The following is a 21,533-nucleotide window of genomic DNA, read 5'->3' as shown; positions in this document are numbered from 1 at the left end:
TGATTCTGTAACTTCTACCTTGCACCCCTTATCATGAGGTGGGGAATCACCATGGGTGCAGAATTTGACCCTTATGTCCTCACAACACCCTTGTGAGGTAGATAGGTACCATGACATCTTCTTCAGGAGGGGAAACTGAGGCAAAAACAGGTGAACTGACCTGCACAGCACATCTGGGAGCAGAACTCAGGTCATGCTCACAGATCTCTCCACTGTAACACACTGCCTGACCTCCCACCCAACTTCATCTCCTAGGCTGAGGGAAAAGCACCCACGTACCGCTGACAAAATACACCTAGTCCAGCACCAGTCTTTCTGTAGGCTACTTTTGCTTTAGAAATGACATAAACAGGTGCTACAAAACACTTCTCACAGGCTCTGAACTCCAAAGTACACAAGACAACTCCCACTGCTGTCAGCCAGCACAAGTCCTAATATCTGGGCCCCTAAATTTTTACAAGGCCTTCAGTTAGAGCCTTTCTCATACCTTGTCTCCACTCCAAAATTCCAGAGTTAATGAATAAGGCATATCAGGGGCTAATCCAGGAGTTTTCACAATAGATATGAAGTCCTGTAGGCCACTGGTCGTTTCCAGGCTGGCACTAACAAAACACTGGTTGTCATGTGGAACCACGTCCTGTGGCCAAGAGAGGAAAAGGCTCCTGGCCCTGACAGTGCCACAGCGCAAGAAACACAAAACCAGCCGTACTCATCATTGCCCAAGACGTCAGCTGAATCATGACCAGCACAGAATTATGTTGTCTCAACCCTCAATAAGGGTATCTAAATGCAGTGAGATCTGGGGGTGAAAACAAGGTAATGGAAAATGTGTTGGATGTTGACCTGGAAGGATTTCACCCCATGGCTGAGGCCTGACTAAAATATAACATAACATAACATAACATAACATAACATAACATAACATAACATAACATAACATAACATAACATAACATAACATAACATAACGTACCTCTTCTTTCACTAGACAAGTGACAACAGGGATTTCTCTGTACCACTGCTGACTTGTGGATATAAGTAATAGTTAATGAATTTTTTCAGCCTCTGCCTGAGTGCAGTGTTCAATGCTAATGATTTACAAGTACATACCAGTGATATCATAGTTCAAACCATTTGATACAACAGCCTGTCCTCTCTTTATTTAGAGTTCAATAAATTCTAAATCTTGACCTTGACTGGAGGTACAATGCATCACTTGATCATACTTATGATCCAGACACATGATACTTAGGGTTATATAATTAAACAGCACTTTTAGCTCCAGCACGATCGGAATAAATTTGAGTTGATTCATACTTAGAATCATAGAATGGTTTGGGTTGGAAGGGATCTTTAAAGCCCATCCAGTCCAATCCCCCTGCAAGAAGCAGGGACATCTTCAACCAAATCAGGTTGCTCAGAGCCTCATCAAACCTGGCCTTGAATGTTTCCAGGGATGGATACTTGAGCTGACTCCCAGAAGACAGCAAACACCTGACACTCGATCTGAAGTAGTGATGAGACTCTATACAGGGCTTTGGACAACAGGGAGTAATATTAAGAGTCCTTTCCTTGTTTAAAAAACTAATTCTTCATTGCTCACTGGTTAGTTGTGCTGTTTGCCCAGGTTGGGAATGTGTCCAGCTCAAATATAGGTCTTCCCCATGTGTTGATGGCCAGTGTGACACAGAAGACTCCAATGATGTTCATCACTATTCCAGATCTAACCTGTGAGGGCAAAAGTCCAAATCAACAGCATTAACCAAACACCAGCACAGCATATTGCAGCAAGGCCTATTTGTACGTACACAAGAAAGACACATGGTCAAATAAATCACAGAAATAGCCATTGTACCCACTGCCCTATGTTCTTGCTTAGGTGGAAATACCAGGGAACACACTGTGCAAAGCCTTTGAACACTTTGCTATATAACTTGTCTAGGAGCTTCAAGACATGTACAACAGTTGCTCTTATCAGTTAAAGAACAGCTTCTGCCCCCTTCAAGTCTCCAGTTAGAAAACCAATAATGCTTGGGTGTTTGGCACAGAACCTGGCACGGTGTGGTCGGGCAGCCATCAGAGGCCCAGAGCCTAGGGCAACTGAGTGTTACCTTCTGCTTTCAGCTCCAGTGGAAGCAAGGCTTCAGCTACACTCACCAAAGCCCCAGAAGCATGGAAAGCACTGACTGCATTTTAACCCTTCAATGTTTAAGAATCTTATGACTTGTGAGTTTTTAATGTCAACTGGGTTGGGATGTATGTCTGCCAAAGCCTGGGAGAGAGGTACTGTAATGCCAGAGATGCAAATATTTATTGCAATATTAACACTGTGTAAGAGAGGAGCACAGGGTGGGAGTTATAGCCCATAAGAGCTTCTTGGTACTTTGGAAATACTCAGTAAGAAAATCAAACTCTCATCATAATTCAGGACAAAGGCAATGGAGAGCTTCAGATAAGAGACCAGGCAATTATCATCTTACCATATCCAAAACACGGATGTGGCCATAGGAAAACACTATTGCATTTGGCGGTGTGGCCACAGGTAGCATGAAGGCAAAGGAAGCACTGAGAGTGCCAGGCAGCATAACATACAAAGGATGGATCTTGACAGATGCAGCCTGCAATGAAATGGAAGGAGTATCACACTGGAGGTGTTCCAAAAGAAAAGCATAAAGAACATTTTCCAGACCATGAAGACACGCAGGCTCATTTCATTTCCTGGTATTATATCACCAGAAAATTTACATACATTTTATTCTGAAATCCACAAGTGCTTAAAGATAACTTTGCTCTCATTTCCTGTCCCACAATACTTAAAACCAATACTTGATTCTTTCTTGTTGTTTGTTTTGCTCTGTGGTATAATTTGGAGTTCCGGTCAAATTTATCCAAAGATCTTTTCTTTGACCTTGGACTCTACTTTTGCCAGGGTAGCATAGGGATGGGATTATAATTAGTAGGCATGCGGAGGAACACTCTTAGATGTTACATAAACTCTGTGAGACTCAGAACTTAAGTGCCAATTTAAGTCACTAATAGCTCAGCACCTCGACTGGGATAATTTTACTTTGATGAAATGCTCTAGAATAAAGCGGTTGTACTTGGCCAATTAAAGAACAAAGTAACCTATTTTTTCCTTTATGCTACAATTTCAATTCTGCTCAGAAAAGGTTGGCAGCTCTCTTGTCAGCTAACCTACCCCGCACGCACCGGAGCCCCGCTCTGGGGAAAGCAGGGCATCACACGGATACCGTCAAGCCAAGCCTTCAATTTAATGCTGCGCAACACAGGGTTAAATACCCGTACACCCGCTACACACGGGAACGCACCCGCCCCCCTGTGCCCATGGACCCATCTATGCCCGCCACGCACCTACCCCTGCAGCCATGGACTTATCCGTGCCCACCACGTACATGGACGCACCTGCCCCCTGCGCCCACGGACCTATCCACGCCTAGCGCGCGAACCACTGCAGACTGCCCCACCTGCATACATGCAGCCCTGCTAACGTTACCCCACAAAGGTGGCAAAATTTTGCAGGTTTTCCTCTTTAAGTTTTAAAATTGTTCTGGCATCCTATGGAAAATGACACATTTCTAATAATCAGGCCTACCACTTTCTGTGTTCTAGCATAAAACCATGAAGATGAAGAAACCATTCAAAGGGATGAATAGAAAGTGCTGGATTTTGTTTTGGTTTGGGTTTTTTTGCGCGTGTGTTTTTCCAGTTCTGAGTTGGTGGTTCAAATACAAAGTGACTAGAAGTAACTGGTATTTGTTGATCTGCATTAAAAAAGTTACCCTCACTTCACTCTCTCCAGGGCCAAGGGACACACCTTACAGAGGGCTTGAACTGGCTTCCTTTTTCAGTGAGGGTGGGATAGGCATCCTGAATTAGCTTCCCCCAAGAAGCTGGTTCCCAAGCTTCAGGTATACAGGTAGGGCAGACTGGAGAAAGTCTGCATTCCCGCTTTCTGTCTACATATGATGCTATAAACACAGCAGTGAGCACCAGCTAAAATTACTATCCATTACGGTGTACTCTCAGATGGAGTGTTTCATTGTTGCCTTCCAGATTAACGCTGGAGCAACATTCAAGACAATAAATACAATATTGCTTTGCCGCTACAGACTGTCAGTTTAACCCTGATCTCCCAGTTGACAGGATAACAGGATGGAAGTAATCTTACCATGGATGAAAAGACAGGTAGGAAGAGGGTGGCTGTGGCAACGTTACTGGTGCATTCGGTGAAGACAGCTATAATAAGGGAAAGCACTGTTGCAATTGCCCACGGGGGGATAGATCCTAGTGGAGTCATTTGATGACCCAGCCAAGCTGAGAGCCCAGAGTTCTGATAAGAAAAAAAAAAGTGTTTTCAGTGAGGCTTAGAACCCCTAGCTCATGAACAGCTACATGTATGTTATACGTAACATTCCTACCAAATAGTGCTAAATGACTCCTGAACTGTATAAACACCATCTGGGAAAATACAATGACTTGTCCCAAACACTAAAAGAAATTCCTTGCCAATTAGACGTAATACTGAGTCTAACCTTCCTGATTTTTCTGGAACCCAAATACTTGCTCACACTTTGGTTACAAAATTATGGGGTTTTTTTGCCAAACAGAAACAATTACTGCTGAGACTATTGCAAATACCTAATACATCACTCAGAAGTTTCCTGGCATATTTTTCTAAGGTTTCTGAATATACTGATGCTGTATGAATGCTCTACTGTAGGAACATAGGCGTGATTGACTCAAACACTTTAGAAAACCTTTGACCTGATGGTTTCTAATGCTCTGCAGCTTTAATAACATATGTATGATGTATGCAGATGAACGTAAGGCCCTAGAGCTTTAATTTGCCCCATGGTTTAGCCACAAAACTTAGATCTGAATATGAATTTCTACAAAGCATGGCACTGTTGATAGCTAAGCCTTGTTGTGATTTAGATGCATCTTAGCAGTGATGAAGGAAACAACACAGTTCACCTCAAGATCCTTTCCTGTTTTGGGAATTCAGCTGCATTTTCTATGAATTTATAAACATAGGATTGAACCATGGGCTTACGGAATGCAGCATATTGCTTGGCAACAGCCACTGACTAGAAGTTCAAGAAACCCTACTGTACACAATGTTGGAAGATATCTACCACAATGATTTTCTTCCTGACCACTTCAGTAGTGGTTTGGTTTAAATCTGAAGATATATATCCTTTAAACAAACCTCAAATGGTTCTGAAAATCTTATAAGTATTAACTTTAGGTTTAATTTTCTAGCCGGGGCTGGTATCAGGATGATAAAAGAAAGAAGAAGGGTTGCTTTTCTGGTCTGTCCAGCCAGTGAAGATCCCAAACTACTTGGCAGCCTCCAAGAGGTAAGATAATTTCAAGAAATTTGGTCAGCGCACACAAATTCCTGAAAAAGAGGTATACACCTCTCCTCCCAATTTTTGCTAATTTGGATCCACCTCCAGATATGAACGTCTCTACTGGGTTTGGCTTTGGGTGCATGCCCAGTAATACAGGACCAGATAACAAACCAGGGAAGTTCGCCTTTGAGTCAAAGAAAAACAGATGTCAGGACATACTGCGCTTGCATCAGCCAAAGCAAAACCTCCTCCCAGCAGCAGCACAACGCTCCAGGGCATCTTCCTCTGAACCACATTCCAGTCTAGCAGCGGGGCTGATAAAAATGGCTTTTTTATATCTGAAGTGAGAAATGAAAAGCAGAACATGTTTTAGGAGAGCAAAGACATTTTGTTTCCTGTTCTATAAGATACTAGGGAAAGACTCAACAGGCAGATGCATATTACCGGCACAGGGTAAGGGTTATACGCAGGAGCAGGGACCATGCCCCAGCCCTGCCGGAGATGTGAGGGAGGTGAGCTACCCTGACAAACTGCATGCAAATCCAGTATGTGTTTCTGCCAGGTTAGCTGGAGCTGGCTAACTGTTTCACAATGTTACAATTCCTCTTTTAAATACCTTCTTCAGTCTGCTCGGAGTCAGACATGCTTGGATTCCAGCCTATGAATTTGGGTTTATTAGCAGGAAGGATAAACAGTAGCAGGGCAATTAACACAGCAGGAGCAGAATCAGTGATATACCTGAAGAAGAAAAGATAATGTAGCTTAGAAAATAGACATCTGTCTCCTAGAAGATGGCTGCCTTCCAGCATTGCAGTAACTGCTCTTTGTTGCCCTGTTTGGGGCCTGAACATTAGTAAAATTGATCATTAGTTCATGACTGAGGTCTCTCAGATCTGCCACAACACAAACACAGCAACAAAAGAAACTGGCTAAAATGCACATTAAGAACCAGAGTCACAGATGACAATGGCTCCTGGAGCAGTGTTCCTTCTCTGGGGTGAAGCCAAGATGCAACAGTTGTATCTCAAAGAAAGATGTGTTAAAAATGGCCTGAATGATTGTCCCATTGTGCGCTTCATGTTCTTCATATGCCACAGACATTATGCGAAGAAGCCATTCAGAGCAGCGAGTCAATTTCCCAGTGAGTTCTAAGCTATTGTTTAGAGCTCACACAAACAAAATACTAATGTATACATCAGTGTGACTGAGACCAGCATTACAGATTTTCTCTTCCTTTAGGAGGTTCAGCTTTCTCCACGTCCCATTCTCCAGCCTTTGTTGCAGTACAAACTGACAAAAAACAGATCAACTGGTGATCTCATCCACAAGTGACAGGACCAAGCCCAGCAAACACCGAAGTCAGATAAGGTTGGAATGAATGGCTCCCCATGCAAAATGGAATTTAAGAGCAAGGGAATCTGATTAACAATCAATTAGCAATCAATCCCTAATTAACAAGGGAATCAACAATTAACAAAAAAAAACCACCCTAAAAACTTACTTTTCTCCTTCTGGGAAGAGCCTGGTGGCCCAGCCTTTTACAAAGCCTGGGTGTCTGGAAAACCACAAGAGAACCAGCAAAGCAAACATAAGGAGGACATTGAATTCAGCATAAGAGATAGGGCCTAATTTCTTCATTTCTGCCTTCAGCACGTTGTATGCAGCTTTTTCTTTAGCAGTTCTCTCTGTCCCACAGCCCCAGCTTTTTTTAAAGCTTTAAGAAAAAGGGAGAAGAAAATACTGTAAGTATTAACATACTAGAGGGATTTAACATGCTTGCCACTCTGAAACATGGGACAGACACAGACTACAGCGGAGGCCAGGAACAAAGAAATGACAACACTGTCAGTATTTAATGGAGACATGCCAGTTCTCACAGAAGAATGGGGAGCAACCTGGGATGAAAAACTGAGTTTTGAAGAAAGGGTAGCAAACCAGATATGCTAGCTCTCCTAGGGCTGAAATTCTCAAATGTGAAATTGAAAAATAAAAATACAATTCTGTCTGAACATTAAGAATGTGTAAAGCTTTTGGCTCAGTGCAATTCCCATGAACACAAAATGTTTCTAGACCTCAAAAGATGCTGTGAAATGGAACTGCTCTCTGCTACAAAATTAATATTTTGTCAGTGCATTTGTTTTATCCAGATTTCTCAGTAAGCTGATCTGCATTAGCTGAGGGGTTTGCACAGCCTCATGTAGTTAAATACTCACTTGAGTCCCATGAAGGAGCATTGTAGCCAAAGCCAAGCTAGTACCAACATCAGAATCATGTTTGGGAACGCAAACCCAAACCAGGAAGCAAAATTCACAATATCATTATTGTTGGGGTATAATCTGAAAAGAAAAGTAAAATGCTTTCTGTATGAATTTCCACACATTTCGTAATCTACTCTCCTTTTAATATGCACAATACATTTCAATCTAGGACAACCATTACAAGTAATTATAGGCAACATCCATAGCCTAACTGAAGTCAATAGGAAGGCAGCTTGGATTTCAGAACAGAACTTAAATGATCCTCAGTTTTCCCTGTATTTTACTTCAATGCATATAGGAGCTCATGCTGGTATTTTAGGTCTCAGTAAGACAAGCGCTGCTGAAAGATCTCTTACACATTCTAGGTACCTCTCACTTCCAACACGCCTGCTCATTTATCCCAAGACAGGATAGTCTTTCTTCCTCTTCATTCATTCTAATAAGAGAGCAAGAATTGTCTTTGCTGAAATTAATAGCTGCACTTCTGCTCACTTCAATAAAAGACAAGGTTGCTAGTTGGCTTAATAAGATTAAGTCAGTGTTTTAAGAATGGCAATTTTTGTTCTTCCTGGTGTCCACCGATAATGACAAGGAAAAATATCAATAGCAAATTTCCAGCTGGGTCTTATAACGAACAGGTAATGTGGCAGCTGAGGCTGAAGTACTCCCAACAGAAGGAAGCAATGTTGAGAGACTGTTGTGGAGTTTGCAAAATTTCCACTATAGATGATGTAGCATTTAAATCAATTCCCAAACTCAGTTTAGCAAAGAGAGTATTTTGTGGATAACTCCTTTCCTTTATAACAGTACCTGTACAGTTTCCACAGCCACAGCATGGAGCAATAACATAGGAGAGAGTCTAAGCTGTTAGACTTAGCTCTTTTTGGTGTGCTTATGAGAAGAGTTAATCATACATTCTCCTGATGCTCTTCGCTGCAGTTCCTCTGCTGATGTGCTGCATTTCAGTTGAAAAAGAGGAGACAGAAGAACGAGTAACTCCTCATCAATCATCTGTCTGTCGATTACCAGCAAGTATTTCCAGATTTCTCAGGAGACCTATAATACCAGCACATAGCTGCCGAAAAAAAGGCTGAAGTAGAAAAATGAGGCCAATCACTTCATACACATTCCTCACTCTCAGTTCATCAGCTGGTTATTGCTTATAGTTTGCAACCAAAACTGTCATCTAAGTCAGCTCACAGAAACAGTAAGATAGTATAAGTGAAAGAAATAGCAAGAACGACTTACTGATTCATCTGGCCTTTCAACACCATGTTTGGTCCTGTTCCAGTGAGTGTTGCAGTTCCTCCAATGCTGGCAGCATAACACACACACAGTGTCATTCCCTTACATATACGTTTCCTCATTTTCTTTTCCTCAGAAGATCTGGGGTCATCAAGGACTTGTCCATTGCTTATGACTAGATACAAAGAACATTACTTGCCTCAGGTGAAATTAGAGAGGCAGAGAGTTCAGGGCAAGGTCTGAAGGCTCAGTGTTTCCAGTTTGTGTATGCCATTTATTTTAATTAAAAGAAAACCCAGACAGATAGATTCCTAAATACTTTAGACTCATGTTCTTGAGGAGCTGAAGACAGATTTGACAGTCTGCGTCTATATGATCCAAGGATGCTGTTGTCCATATTGGTGCTACAGTTTCTCTGCAGTAAGTTCCTGTTTCACGCAGAGGCTTACCACCAGCCACCGTTTCAATACCACAGTGAGAACCCAATTAGCTTTAACAGCTGTGAATATGGGCAGAAAAATCCCAAAACCAAATTCTTGCCTGGAGTAAATGCTAAGATGAATACATTATGTTGGTTTACATCAAGTGTGAAATTTTGCTGCTGTGTCATTGTTCTCTGAGGTTAACAGTCTAATCTTGAAGTCTGACTGGACTAAAGGAGCAGGAGAATGAATTTACAGCAATTGCAACCAACTCGCTAATACCAAAGGCTGTTTTTTGCACACATTTATTACCTTCACTACACATTAAGACAGATTAGTCAGCAAAGCCAAGCAGAGCCTTCTAAGTGGACAGAAAACCAGCAAAATTATTACTGGTCTTAGAGCAGAAGTCTGTTTTGGGGAGTTAAGAATCAACATTAAAAAGAGCATTTGCAAACATGAAAACCTATCTTTAATACAATCGTTTGGAAGCTAGAAATGAGCCACCCTACAGAGCACTCTGTGACCAAGAGGCATTCTTGTGGGCTTGCACATCTTACATAAACACAGTGTCTGCGCTTTGCACAATCATACTGTGTTCTCGCTTCACAAGTGAGGTAAGAAATGAAGCAACCAAAAAGCAGAGACCACAGCTGTATCTAAACTATGCCTCTAAGGTCCCAACAAATATGGCAGTTAGGAGCCAATCTTGTAACAGAGAAATGTCTGGCACACATAAACACGCTTCTTCTACACTACGTCTTCCATAGACATGTAAGCAAGAAAATGAGCATGTGTCCCAGGCAGAAGACTTGAAGTGTGGGGGACAGTATGCACTACCAACATTTGCACTTGTTCTTGCACACAGTCACACACAGAATCATGGCAGATCAGCTTGCTAATTCAGTGAAATTAGATCTCCATGAAAATCCCCAAGACAATCCTTCCTCCTCTGAAAGAGAAAGGCACCACAGATCTGATCTTTAGTGGCATTTAATAGTATAGCTCTCCATAACAGCACAGCAGAGCAGTGAAATCAGAGGGACTGAGTTTGTGCACATGGTTCAAGTCAAGCACAACCTACTGCAGAACCACAGCATTGACAGAAGGACCTCATGGAGTCAAGTATCAGGGTAAGATCACACTTTAAAGTGTTCCAAAGACTAATTCGTCTATACTGTGAGTCAAATGACACCAGCTCCTCTTTTCCATGTAGCTTTTAAAGTATTTCTCTGTTTTCTCCCTACTTCCACATACAATCTGGTCAATAAAGAAATATTGATTACCCCAGAACCAAAATAGGTGTGTTTGCACTAAATTTTTCAAATGTTCCTAGATGATTTAGAAGCTGAATCCCCACTGGTAATCACAAGATTTAGAAAGTGGGATGCTAGGAGGTTGGACATTATTTCCCACAGAATATACTTTTCACTTCCCTGAGCAGGCCGTTTACCCCCATAGGGAAACTATGGGACCATAAACCCAGCTTGAAGGAAAGAACACAACAGTCTGCATGGGATTTAGCACTAAGCATAAAGAAACAGTAGCCACCAAAATTGGAAGCCATTTCATAAAACCTAAATGTCATGCATTTAGGGATTTTCAGTCAGATTGCCATCCTCTTTCCTTGGAAAAGGTATGGAGCACTCCTTCTAGGTCAGGGAGCTCTGAGTGTAGCAAGTTCAGGAGAATCAACTCACTGCTGAGTAGGCCCTTACCATGCACTGAAGTGGGATCTGATGCATTCTTTTCCTCCAGCTCAATATTTGTTTGCCCGGCTGCTTGTTCCATCATGGTCACATCATACTCTGTGTTGTCCATTTGATCCAGGACAGCCTGGACAATGGGAACCATCATAGCAGTGGTGGCTGTGTTACTTATCCACATGGACAGGAAGGCAGTGACTACCATAAACCCCAGCATGAGGCTGAAAAGAGAGAAACAGGCAGAGGAGAAAGGAGGAAAGAAAACAGATGCTGCTAGGCTTTGTAGTCCCTGTAACTTAGACAGCGGAGCCCAGACAAGGGTGTGTGTAGCATCCAGTAATACAAAGCAGGGCCAGATTCCCTTCTAGAACAGCTCTGCCACCTTCACTGAAGGAATTCCAGAAAGCCATTTAGCTCCTTAGTCTGCGCATGACTGAGTCTGTCATCCTTTTGTCCCCAGTGGCAAGCATCTAGAATTTAGCCAGTTTTGGCTAAAGGACAAATAAACTGTTCCTGCTGCCAGGCTTCACCACTGGAAACTCTGTACAAGTGCAGCTAAAGAGGTTCTTGAAGGTTCCCTTCTCTGCTGACTGTTAAACACCATCCCTAGGCTTCTGCTAAATTGACACAGGCAAGGAAGCAGTTATATAATACACGTACAGTGCAGGTTTCACCCCAAGGATCAGCAGGACCCTCAGCGCAATCCTTTTGTGAAGATTCCACTGTTCCACAGAAATTGCAACAATCAGCCCTCCAACGAAGAGCATGTTTGTGTCATTTAGGTACTGCAAGCACACCTGAAAGACAGAAAAGGTAGGACAGGGGCCTAAATGTTGCCTCTTGCTAGCTTCACTAGTACCTGTTGCCTGCCACCCTCTCAAAGCCATTTACTGTGCCAGGCCCCATCCCAACACTGACAGAACAAACAGTTGCAGCCTCAGAGCTACCCCTGGTTTCCTGAACCCTTGATCTTCTATTTAAGCGCTGAACAGGGTAGTGTAGGGGCTCTTTGTGCACTATGAACCTTCTTTTTGGATCATCAGGAGTTAATAAAGTACAAAATTACAGCAGTTTCCTAACACATTGTTAGGGGCTTGTGCAGGTACTAGAAATGCTGAGCTCCAAAAAGGATTTCTCAGCACCTTTAGCAACCACACCTGCCCTTACCAGCTTGTTGGCCAGTAGTGAACCTGGGCTACGGTACCTAAATACAGCCTCTCTCCCTTGGACTCATGCACTAGCACAAGCAGACAGAATGAGCTTTGGAGGGGACACAGTGTACTTGCTGGCATCCTGCTGTCTGCCCTGTCAGAAGATGTTCGTCCCATGCATTTTGAAATGTCCCAGAGGATATGTCAGCACTGCTCTCTCATGGGATGGGTTATGAACACACAAGCTGCTGGCACTAGTAGTATGCCCTCCAGCAGGATCCATGCCCAGAAACGGACCTTCCCCTCGACCACCTCAAGCCCCACACCTTAACATTTTGGGCCAATCATAGAATCATAGACTGGTTTGGGTTGGAAGGGACCTTTAAAGGCCACCCAGTCCAATCCCCTGCAAGGAGCAGGGACATCTCCAACCAGATCAGGTTGCTCAGAGCCCTGTCCAACCTGGCCTTGAATGTTTCCAGGGTTGGGGCATCCACTACCTCTCTGGGCAAATGTGCGTTTAGTTCAGCATCTTCCCATACAGGAAAACTGAACACTGCTCAGCATGTTCAAAAACAGCACCACAGAGCTGGAGCACTTTCCTATCAGACTGGTTTGCTAAATATTGATGGGGGATCAGACTAATGGGTATCTCTGTATCAGATCTGGATCGAACAAGTTCCTTACTGATTTAGAGCTCTGAACTCCAAGCAGAGGGAAAAATACCACAGGCATCAGGGAGGTAACGGCCAGTGGGATCACTTCAGTACACCAGTACACAGCCATGATGATGATGATATATGCACATTTGGCCTCCTGCAACATAATGGAAGACACATTTAAGCATAGAAAACTGTTCTTAAAGATAAGAAACACACTGGTAGCTCTTACAAGGGGCCCAAACACTCCATTGTCTGTAGCTTAACAAGTTATGGTGAAATAGGTAGCAGACATGAGGATTTAAACTTGTACTTTTAAACCTTGTTCTGAAGTCTCTTGCATAAAAAAATCTTTTTGACCATAGTGTTTGCTCTAATGCACCCACACAAAATGCAGGGTGTGAGAAAAACAAACCTTCCACAACTAGGTAAGTACACAGTGTGCAATCACCTCTTGGCAGTTGAGGTAAGCAGGTTTAACACCTAGGAGCCAAGAATTTTTAATAGTGTATGCAGATTTGGGCATTTCTATTTTGAGTTAATTATTTTTAAATGGATGGGCAAATTTCCCAGTATGGATGATTTGCTCATCTGAAATTCAGAAGTCTTCAAGGTGAGTCCAGCAACACACCTGAGCCCAGAAACTATATCACTGAAAATTTTAAAAGTTCTTAACTTTTTAAAGTAACTCTTAAAGTAAAACTCTTACTTTTTTTGTTTGGTGACTAAGCACACTACAGATATTTAATTACTTTCCCGTATCCTACTGTGCTTGCCTACTAAAGGGATTCCCTAGCTTAGAGATGTTGTAACATGTCTTTTTACACTGTTGATCCGGCATTTCTGTAACCTAGCCTTCCTTGGCTTGTACTTTCAGAATTGGAGAAGCAAACATTCATCCACCAACAGTAAACAGTGTTTTAAAGCTTACGTCAGTGTTCTGCAGTTCAGAATTTGCTCATATTTAGAGCATGTGTTTATAGGATTTTATTCTAATACAACAAATGGGACTTTATTGCAAAAATAAATGGTGTTAGGGCGACATTTAAAAATTGCCATAAGGTGATATTTATAAATAGGAGTGTGTTTTCCTTCATTTTGTTGAGAACTTAAGAACCAGAAAACAGCCTTTGTAAGTAATTTGATTCTTTTTTTTTTTCTTCAGGTTTCCAGGAGATTAATTACAGCACAAGTTTTAAAACAAAATATTTCTTCAGAGATTAAAAGATATCAGACAGATCCTATTTAAGTCTCTTCCCTTAATAAATATGAGGTGAGCACATGATACGATTCATGCTGTACCACAGTAACTAAGTGCTAGAACTGACTGGCAACTGGTTAATCTGTTGCCAGTGTGAAAGACAGATAAACAACCCTAAGTGAATAAAATTCACAATACAGAAGCAACACTGGTTTTGTAGGTTGGAGAGTAAATAATTTATGTGAAGTTCAAAAATATAACCATGCTTATTAAAGGAACTCCAACTACCACAGCAGATTCAAACAACCAAAGACCTGGAATTAAATATATATCTGTATTGATACCTAGATCTATCTGTGATTTATGGGAACAGTCACAGAATGTTCCTTTGGTGTCTCTGGACAGCTGATAGGAAACACAGTGACCTGCCTTCTCAATGAGAGTTGAAAAAGCAGTCACTGACGGAAACGTTACTCTCCCATTGTGAAATACTGTAATTTCCCAGATCAGACCAATGACACAATATGCCTACAAATACTGGAAAACTGAAGACATACTTATTCTTTAGGGACATTATCTTTCCTAGTATTGATCAGAGTATTGCCTAACAGCCAGGAATTCCTTTTTCTATGGACAACCAACTTTGAACTGCAAGGCAGAGCTGATACTACTTTTCACATTTTCCTGTGCTGTAAAATACACTGAGCAACACAGGTCACTCCAAAGACAGACTGTTTTTAGCATCAGAACAGACTCTAAAGCTTTAGTAAGCTAACATACTGTAAACTGAGCTTTCACATTTTGCCAAGAAGACTACAAGACATTAAAGACCAAACTCTTCACTGGGTTATTCCAATTCTGTGCTGGTCTGGCTCCACTGAAAGCAGAGGAACTGTGCCATCGCCATCACCGGGGTAAGATGAATGTGAACAGGAGGATACTGCGTTTGGAACCCTGTTATTGTCACTGGATAGCACACAAGGCACAGCTTCCAACTGCACCACGGATGAAGAATGCCACTCTGCAGCCCTCCTTAAAGTCTCTGAAAGCCTCGGAAGCAGAATGAGCTGGAGAACCCAGAAGTCCTGTCTTCCAGTCCGCTGCCATCAATTCTGCATAATGTGAGACACAATCCTAAATGTGCAGGCCAGTGATGCATATATTTATCTTTGGCCCAAAAAGCATTGCATCTAATTTGCAAGATGAGTCGGGCCCGTGGGAGCCCCAGGCCCTGGCAGTGGCGCTCAGGGTTAACAGACTGGCACAGAGCTCCTACAAGGTCAGCTGCCTAGCACCAGTATCTGGGGATCCTTTGGGAGCGAGCCCTGCAACACACGCTCCTGAGGTGCGGGACGGAGCCACTAAGCGAGCTGCACAGGAATTCTTCAGGGAGGAGGCGGCGGGAAGGCTCTGCCCCAGCGCACCCCGGGCCATGGAACCGCCCCGGCGGGGCTCGGTTCGGCTGAGATGCTGCGGCGAGCGGGGGGCGGGTGGCCGGTGGGTCTCCGGGGCAAGACCCCGCACGAGGCGGGCGAGCAGGCTGGGTGCCCAGCAAGCCTGGACAGGGCCGTGGGTGGCTGGCTGGGACGGGCTCTTGGGCAGCAGCGCCCAGACCCGGGGCCGGTAGGGGGGCAGGCTCCTTTCGGGCAGCAGAACAGGACAGAGGAGTGGGCTCCTGTGTGACAGCAGGGGCCGGACCTGGGGGGTTCTGTTCCCCGCGTGGGCCCCGCAGACACTTACCCGCGTTGGCACAGCGACGGGCAGCGGCAGCAACAGCAGCGGTGTGAGGAAGAGGATGGCGAAGGACCGGTACCTCAGCAGGGGCCGCAGGCACGTCGGGGCCATCTTCTGTGGGGACACACGGCCAGGGCGCGAGGAGGAGCAGCGCCCGCCGCTACCGCCTTAAGTACGGGGCGGCGGGGGGCGACACGACCCGCCCGCGCCCTGATGGGACACCGGGCCCGCCCGCGCCTTGGGGGGGGCGGCCGCTCCCGCCCCGACGGGACACCGGGCTGGCTCCCGCCCTGAGCGGGGCCGGGCCGCCGGGCAGCGGTGCAGACAGGGACCAGCAGCGAGCGAGCCGGCGGGCTGGCGCCTGCCCCGCACCCCTGTCCCTGCCCCGCGCCCGGCCGTGCGACGTCCCCCCTCCCTCCCCGCGGCCGGCCGGCAGCAGCGTCGGAGGACGCGGTGCCCGCAGCCCCTGTCCGACACCTGGGGGTTTCCTCAGCCCGCTCCGGACCCGGCCAGACTCCGCCGGGCCGCTCCATCATGCGGGTGCCGGGACACAGCGTGGGGCGCTTCCCATTGCCCTGTCCCTTACGTCCACCTCTGTGCTCGCGCTTCTGCTGCCCCTGAACGAACAGGGAAAGCTGCTTAATGGCTGTGTATCAAGCTACCACACCGGCTGTGAGAGTATTTTAAGAAAAATCCCCCTGCTCATAGTGCCTACAGACAGTTGCCAGCAGGCACGGATTCCCGTAACACATCTTCTATGCAGGGACCAAAGTGCTGACACAGGGCTTCTCTCGGGTGCTGGACTCTCAGGGGGTGCTGATGATACCAGGGGAGGGTCATCTCTTGCTCAGTGGTGAGGAAGGACTGAGCTCCTTTAGGGAAATGGAGAGTTAAAACCACAGTGGGAGTCTCCCCAAAACAAAGGTCTGTGCAGGCATGCATGGCTGTTTCACCGCCTGTTATTTTGTGAGGGATTGTGTGTCTGTGACCTGGGTTAAAAATAACCCAGAAAAGTTAACTTGAAAGTTAATGTTGTTCATCTCAGTGATTTGGTCTACTGTGTAGCCACAGAATCCAAATCAGAAGTGATGGCGCTACTGAAAAGGTGGCAAGCGCCACCAGAATGGCAGAAAGGAAAAACTGGAGGGACTGGAAATCAGACTGAAGACAGATAATTTGTTGATATTTTATGTTCTGCTTCTGGGATGTCAACAGCCACTTGAAACTGAAGGCAGCAAAAATCAAATCTTGACAATTTCATCCTGCAGTCTCTGAGTACAGTCTTACCAAGCAGTTACTCACAGAAATGAAGAATTTCAGGTTCCACAGCAAGTAACGAGGGAGCTCTGACTGCAGCTTGCACTACTTGTCCTCTGCTGACCAGAGGAACTTGAGTGACAGAAGTTCAAAACAAGACACTCCAATGTTACTGTTCTGTTTGTAAAAGTAGTGAATGTCCCCTAAGGAAAGTAGTAGCCAACCGGATCTGTACAGATTCCAAATCTTCAAAAGTTTAGCAGCAGTCCCTCTTGGTAACTTACCAACAGAGAGGAAACTTCACACCAGTGCAAAGCCTAGCAGAAAGTGGGGAATCGGCCAAAACTTGCATTCCTGTGGACCATCTCCAATGAAAAAAATGGTCCCTAGTCAATAAAGAAAAAGGACTACAAGCTTTAAATAAGAAAATGCAAAGAGTTAACTCTAAAGGAGTTGTCCTAAGGTTCACTTTGATACACCAGTGCAAATATGATTTGCTGTCTTCTTGTTTAAACGAGATGCAGTGCAGAAAAGAGAAAATAAAAAGAAAGGCTATGAACATGTGTTGATACCTTTAGATGGACTAATCCTGTGAAAGGAGACTTGCTTGCTGTACCTAGGAATGGGATCAGGGACTCCTGTGGACAATTCAGTTAGCCAGTCCATGCCTCAGTGTCCTCTTTTGTCAAATACAGAGAAGGGAATCAGTATTTCCTTATTGTGCAGAATTACTGCAAACTTGCCTTCAGTGTGCCATGAAAAGTACATTCTATGATATGGACAAAACAAACAAACAAACAGATTCACAAAAAAAAAAAGAACAAGCATCTGAATAACAGGAAATCAGATTGAAAGATACTGGAGTACCTTCTGCTGCTGTTCATATGGCAGCTCTGGAGGAGAAGGGCGTACCTTTGGGAGGAGAAGTGGAGAGATGCAAGAAACACAGTGTTCCCCAGGGTTCTTAGGAACAGCTAACTTGAGACAGGGATGAGAAGAAGTTGCAGGCCTCCCAAGAGATGACAGAGCAGAAAGGAAGGCGCAAAGGAGGAAAACAGGGAGGCGTCAATCAGGACCAGTAAGTACCTGACCCTTAGAGATAAATACCCACTTCCCACTTCTTCCAGTGGAGCTGCCTGGTCAATAGCAGCTGAATGGGAGAGGGAGATCTAGGAACAACACTAAGTCCAGGTTTAAAAGAAAGTGTGTCTACATCTCCTTTATCTGAGCATGTTTTTATCTGAGACCCAGGTCCCAAACTAAGCAACTGTAATCTTTTCAGGAGTCAAGACCAGCACTGATAAACTGAGTTTAGAAACCTAAATTTAAAGGCTGATAATTCCCAGCACTTTAACTAAAGCAAAAGCTGGGAAAAATATCAAGTGTGACCATGGAAATGTGCAACTTTTATGTCTTTACTTTTTTTTTTGCAAAAGCAGGCTCCTTTTCTAGAGGAGGTTCGCTTCAGAAGGAGAGCAAGTTGGTTTGTTGGAGTGCGTGAAATATTTGTTCATTAAAAACGTCTGTGCTGACTTTGCTGAGAAGAATCAAATTAATGTCAACTACAGTTTCTGTGGAAATTTGCTAGAAATTCAGCTAAAACCAAGCAAAGCAGCTGGCTGTTGCAGAGCAGCAAGAACAAAGTCCTGCACTGAACTGAACCTGTAATCTTGAAAGGTAAATTCTGTCCTTGTAGCCCCTTGCTCAAGCCATCCTGCCACCGCACATCCATCACTATTTTATAAGCCATTGGAGGTTTACATGTGTCCATTCATGCTCTGCTGTAAGAACCAGGAGGCTGAGAAGCTGACTGAATCCAGATGTTAGATGCACACATTCACATATCATTGCAAACAGCAACAACACTGGCAGAAAGAAGGATACTGAGTGAGGACATGAGAGAAGACGCCTACATTCAGATAAAGAAGTGGAAAAGCTGTGCAATGCATAGTCAAGATGCAGGAAGGGGAGAGCATGACTGGATGAAATGGGGGAAGGGAGCAGTTTATAATGCAGGCCAAGGCTGGGCACTGCTCTCTAAGGGAGCAGCGTGCACCTATAGAGAGAAGCACAGAGGTGCAGGTTCGATTTGGCAAGTCTTCCAGTTGTTCCCCATCTCCCTTGATATACGCTTACAGCTCAGACACATTTGGCATTGGCTGGGTATGAGAGTGCTACAGGAATGGCAGCTCTTTCACATAATTCGCCCGTGAGCTTCCTCTTCACTGTGCCAAGGAGAAGGCAGACAAAGCTTTGGCTGCTTGCTTTACAGAACTAGTCTGACAGCTGGGCAAAAGGAAGCTGCAGAGAGCCCGTCGTGCTTGCAAAACCTCCAGCAAGAGGAGTTTTAGATGATTCAAAGAGAGCATTCAAACAAAAACCTCCCACAGCCTGAAATTCATCTCATGCTAATTGAGCACTAAGCGCAGGCCTCCAAGAAAAAAAAGAATCCTTTCCTCCAGTCAGTGCTGCTCTGAACATAGCAGAGGCCAGAGCAGTACTTACAAATATGTATGTGAGGTGTCTGGTTTCATCGTCTGTAACTACTGCTTTAAAGACAGCAGGTAAAATTAGCTTTTGGTTGCAGACACCATTTAGAAGCGGGAGATTGTAGTAGCCTTAGGGCTAAATGTTGATACCCTAATGTTGAATAATATGCTGCACTTGGTAGTAAGTTTCTTCTTGGTAGTAAGTTTCAAATCAGTTTACAAAGGAACTAAAATCTTTTGTGTTACAAAGAAGCTTAGGCATGGGTGGTGACATGAAGTGGAACCAGGAGCTGAATTGGGTCTCTTGTACCTGAATCCCTTTTCCCTGGTTACTAGGCACCACTGCTCTCATTTGCTGCTGTTCTACCCTAATAAACATAGGTATTTTAAGCATATCAAGAACCAAGGGTATGATGCAGTGACAGAGCCAAGCCCACCTCATGGCTCACTGCCACTGACCTGCACTGGCTTGCTTGCCGTTACCCAGCTGATGGCTCTGGGGCTTATTGGAGTTTGACTTGACAAAGAAAGCAGAACACTTTCCTGCTGAGTTAGTGAGCTGAACTGGTTCAATGAAGTGTTCAGTGAGCAGCAGAGCCAGCTCAAGAGACTGGACCAGTTATGGCTGGGAACAGTAACAGCTGCGACAGGAACAGCCGCACCTTTCAAGACAGAAATTCATAGATGAGCTTGACAGCATTGTCAAACCACATAAAGAGTCTTGCAGTCTTCTCTTTTGTACTTCAGATACCAGATTCAGTGATGTGAGCCACTGTAAGGAGTTCCACTCAGAAGTGGGACACTGCTGAAGACTAGTTAAAGGCTGACCTGCATTGTTTGAGTTAGTAGAAAGAAACTAGAAATCAAATCCTCCTGGAAGGCAGGAGCTCCAGGGTGATCAGTCCAGGTGGAAAAATTGGAAAATAAAGATTTTAGTATAGTTTAGGTGGTTCAGTCATCCCAGTTACTCCTGTTATTGCTGGATAGGAATGGTCTGTGGCAAGGAGGCTTTACAAGTAGCAGCTGATTCATTTAATTACAGATATACATACTTCTGCCTCTAATTCACATGCAGTCCAAGCACTGAAGTACAGTCTCCCTCTTTCAAAGCAGTCAATTTGACCTAGATAACTGCTATTCCCTCTCAAGGCAAAAACTCTCCTCACATTCTTTAAAAAAGTTATTTCATGTTGCAGGCTCCACACAACATTCAGAGGTGCAAAAGTTTTAATAGAACTATATTAAACCAGGACTGTAGGACCTATCATACTTGACACTGAGAAACAAAAATGAAAACAACTGGCCCTGAGACATTCTAGGACTTAGCAGAGAAAGCAGTGTCTTCTACCTAGGCTTTTGAAAATCACATTTTAAAAACAATCAGCTCAGAACTTACCTCTATGTGTTGCTTGACTTAAAAAGAAGCCTAGAAGAGTTCTTGTATAATAATGTTAAGCACTGGAAGGTTTATACAGATTTTAAATGGAAAGAGTTATTGCTGGCATTCAGAGAAAATCCATTTCATTACTTTCTGTTTTCCCTCCAATCAGTTCTTTCCAGTCACTGCCAGTCCACGGTGTTGCTTTAGGAGTATCTTTCAACTAAGTTCCCAGTGGAGCATCTGATATTTTTCCAAGAAAAGCTTTTGAGATGCTGAACGAACAGTCCTTTCAGTACAATCCCTGTGCCCAACAACTTCCTACATAAAAGCCCTCATTATGAATTTTGAGTCGGTGGAGTTTTCTCAGTCAGTGTGTGTTGCTGATCAGGCTTTCTTGACCCAGAATTGGTACTTCCCGTATAGTTTGCACGAAGCCCTAAAGCACATTCAAATGCTGTGCAGGCTAGTGACTACAAAAGAAAGAAAAAAAAAAAGCAAAAGAAAATCACATTAAAAAATTTGATTCAGAATTGGCAAGTCTGTAACCTCTCCCTTAGCAGCCATCTCATTAACATATTTGTTCAAAAGCCTTTTCTCTGCTTCATTACATAATTTGTGTTACAAAATCCAGATAAACACTCATTATTCTCAGGTCT

General features: G+C 44.0%; 1 protein-coding gene across 3 annotated transcripts; it reads right to left on the bottom strand.

Annotated features, from left to right (window-relative positions):
* Positions 1–266: 266 nt before the first annotated feature.
* SLC13A5 (solute carrier family 13 member 5) lies at positions 267–21,030 on the bottom strand. 3 transcript variants are annotated; one of them, XM_086763357.1, is made up of 13 exons: positions 20,893–21,030; positions 15,757–15,861; positions 12,844–12,972; positions 11,666–11,802; positions 11,018–11,226; positions 8,881–9,052; positions 7,588–7,710; positions 6,876–7,088; positions 5,991–6,112; positions 5,594–5,712; positions 4,189–4,350; positions 2,480–2,617; positions 267–1,727 (listed from the first exon to the last, which is right to left on the bottom strand). In XM_086763357.1, exons 2-13 carry the CDS (start codon positions 15,859–15,861, stop codon positions 1,599–1,601), a joined length of 1,758 nt encoding a protein of 585 aa, XP_086619483.1. In that variant the 5' UTR covers positions 20,893–21,030; the 3' UTR covers positions 267–1,598. The 3 variants fall into 3 exon arrangements, with proteins under 3 accessions (XP_086619483.1, XP_086619482.1, XP_086619484.1); XM_086763356.1 differs by having other exon boundaries at positions 15,757–15,864; positions 20,893–21,024; XM_086763358.1 differs by lacking the exon at positions 15,757–15,861 and having other exon boundaries at positions 20,893–21,021.
* Positions 21,031–21,533: the final 503 nt, after the last annotated feature.

The sequence above is a fragment of the Chlamydotis macqueenii genome, chromosome 19, assembly GCF_036417535.1.
Source record: "Chlamydotis macqueenii isolate bChlMac1 chromosome 19, bChlMac1.mat, whole genome shotgun sequence".
NCBI lineage: Eukaryota > Metazoa > Chordata > Aves > Otidiformes > Otididae > Chlamydotis > Chlamydotis macqueenii.
The sequence above is the reverse complement of the archived record's forward strand: the minus strand, read 5'-3'. Positions and strand labels throughout refer to the sequence as shown.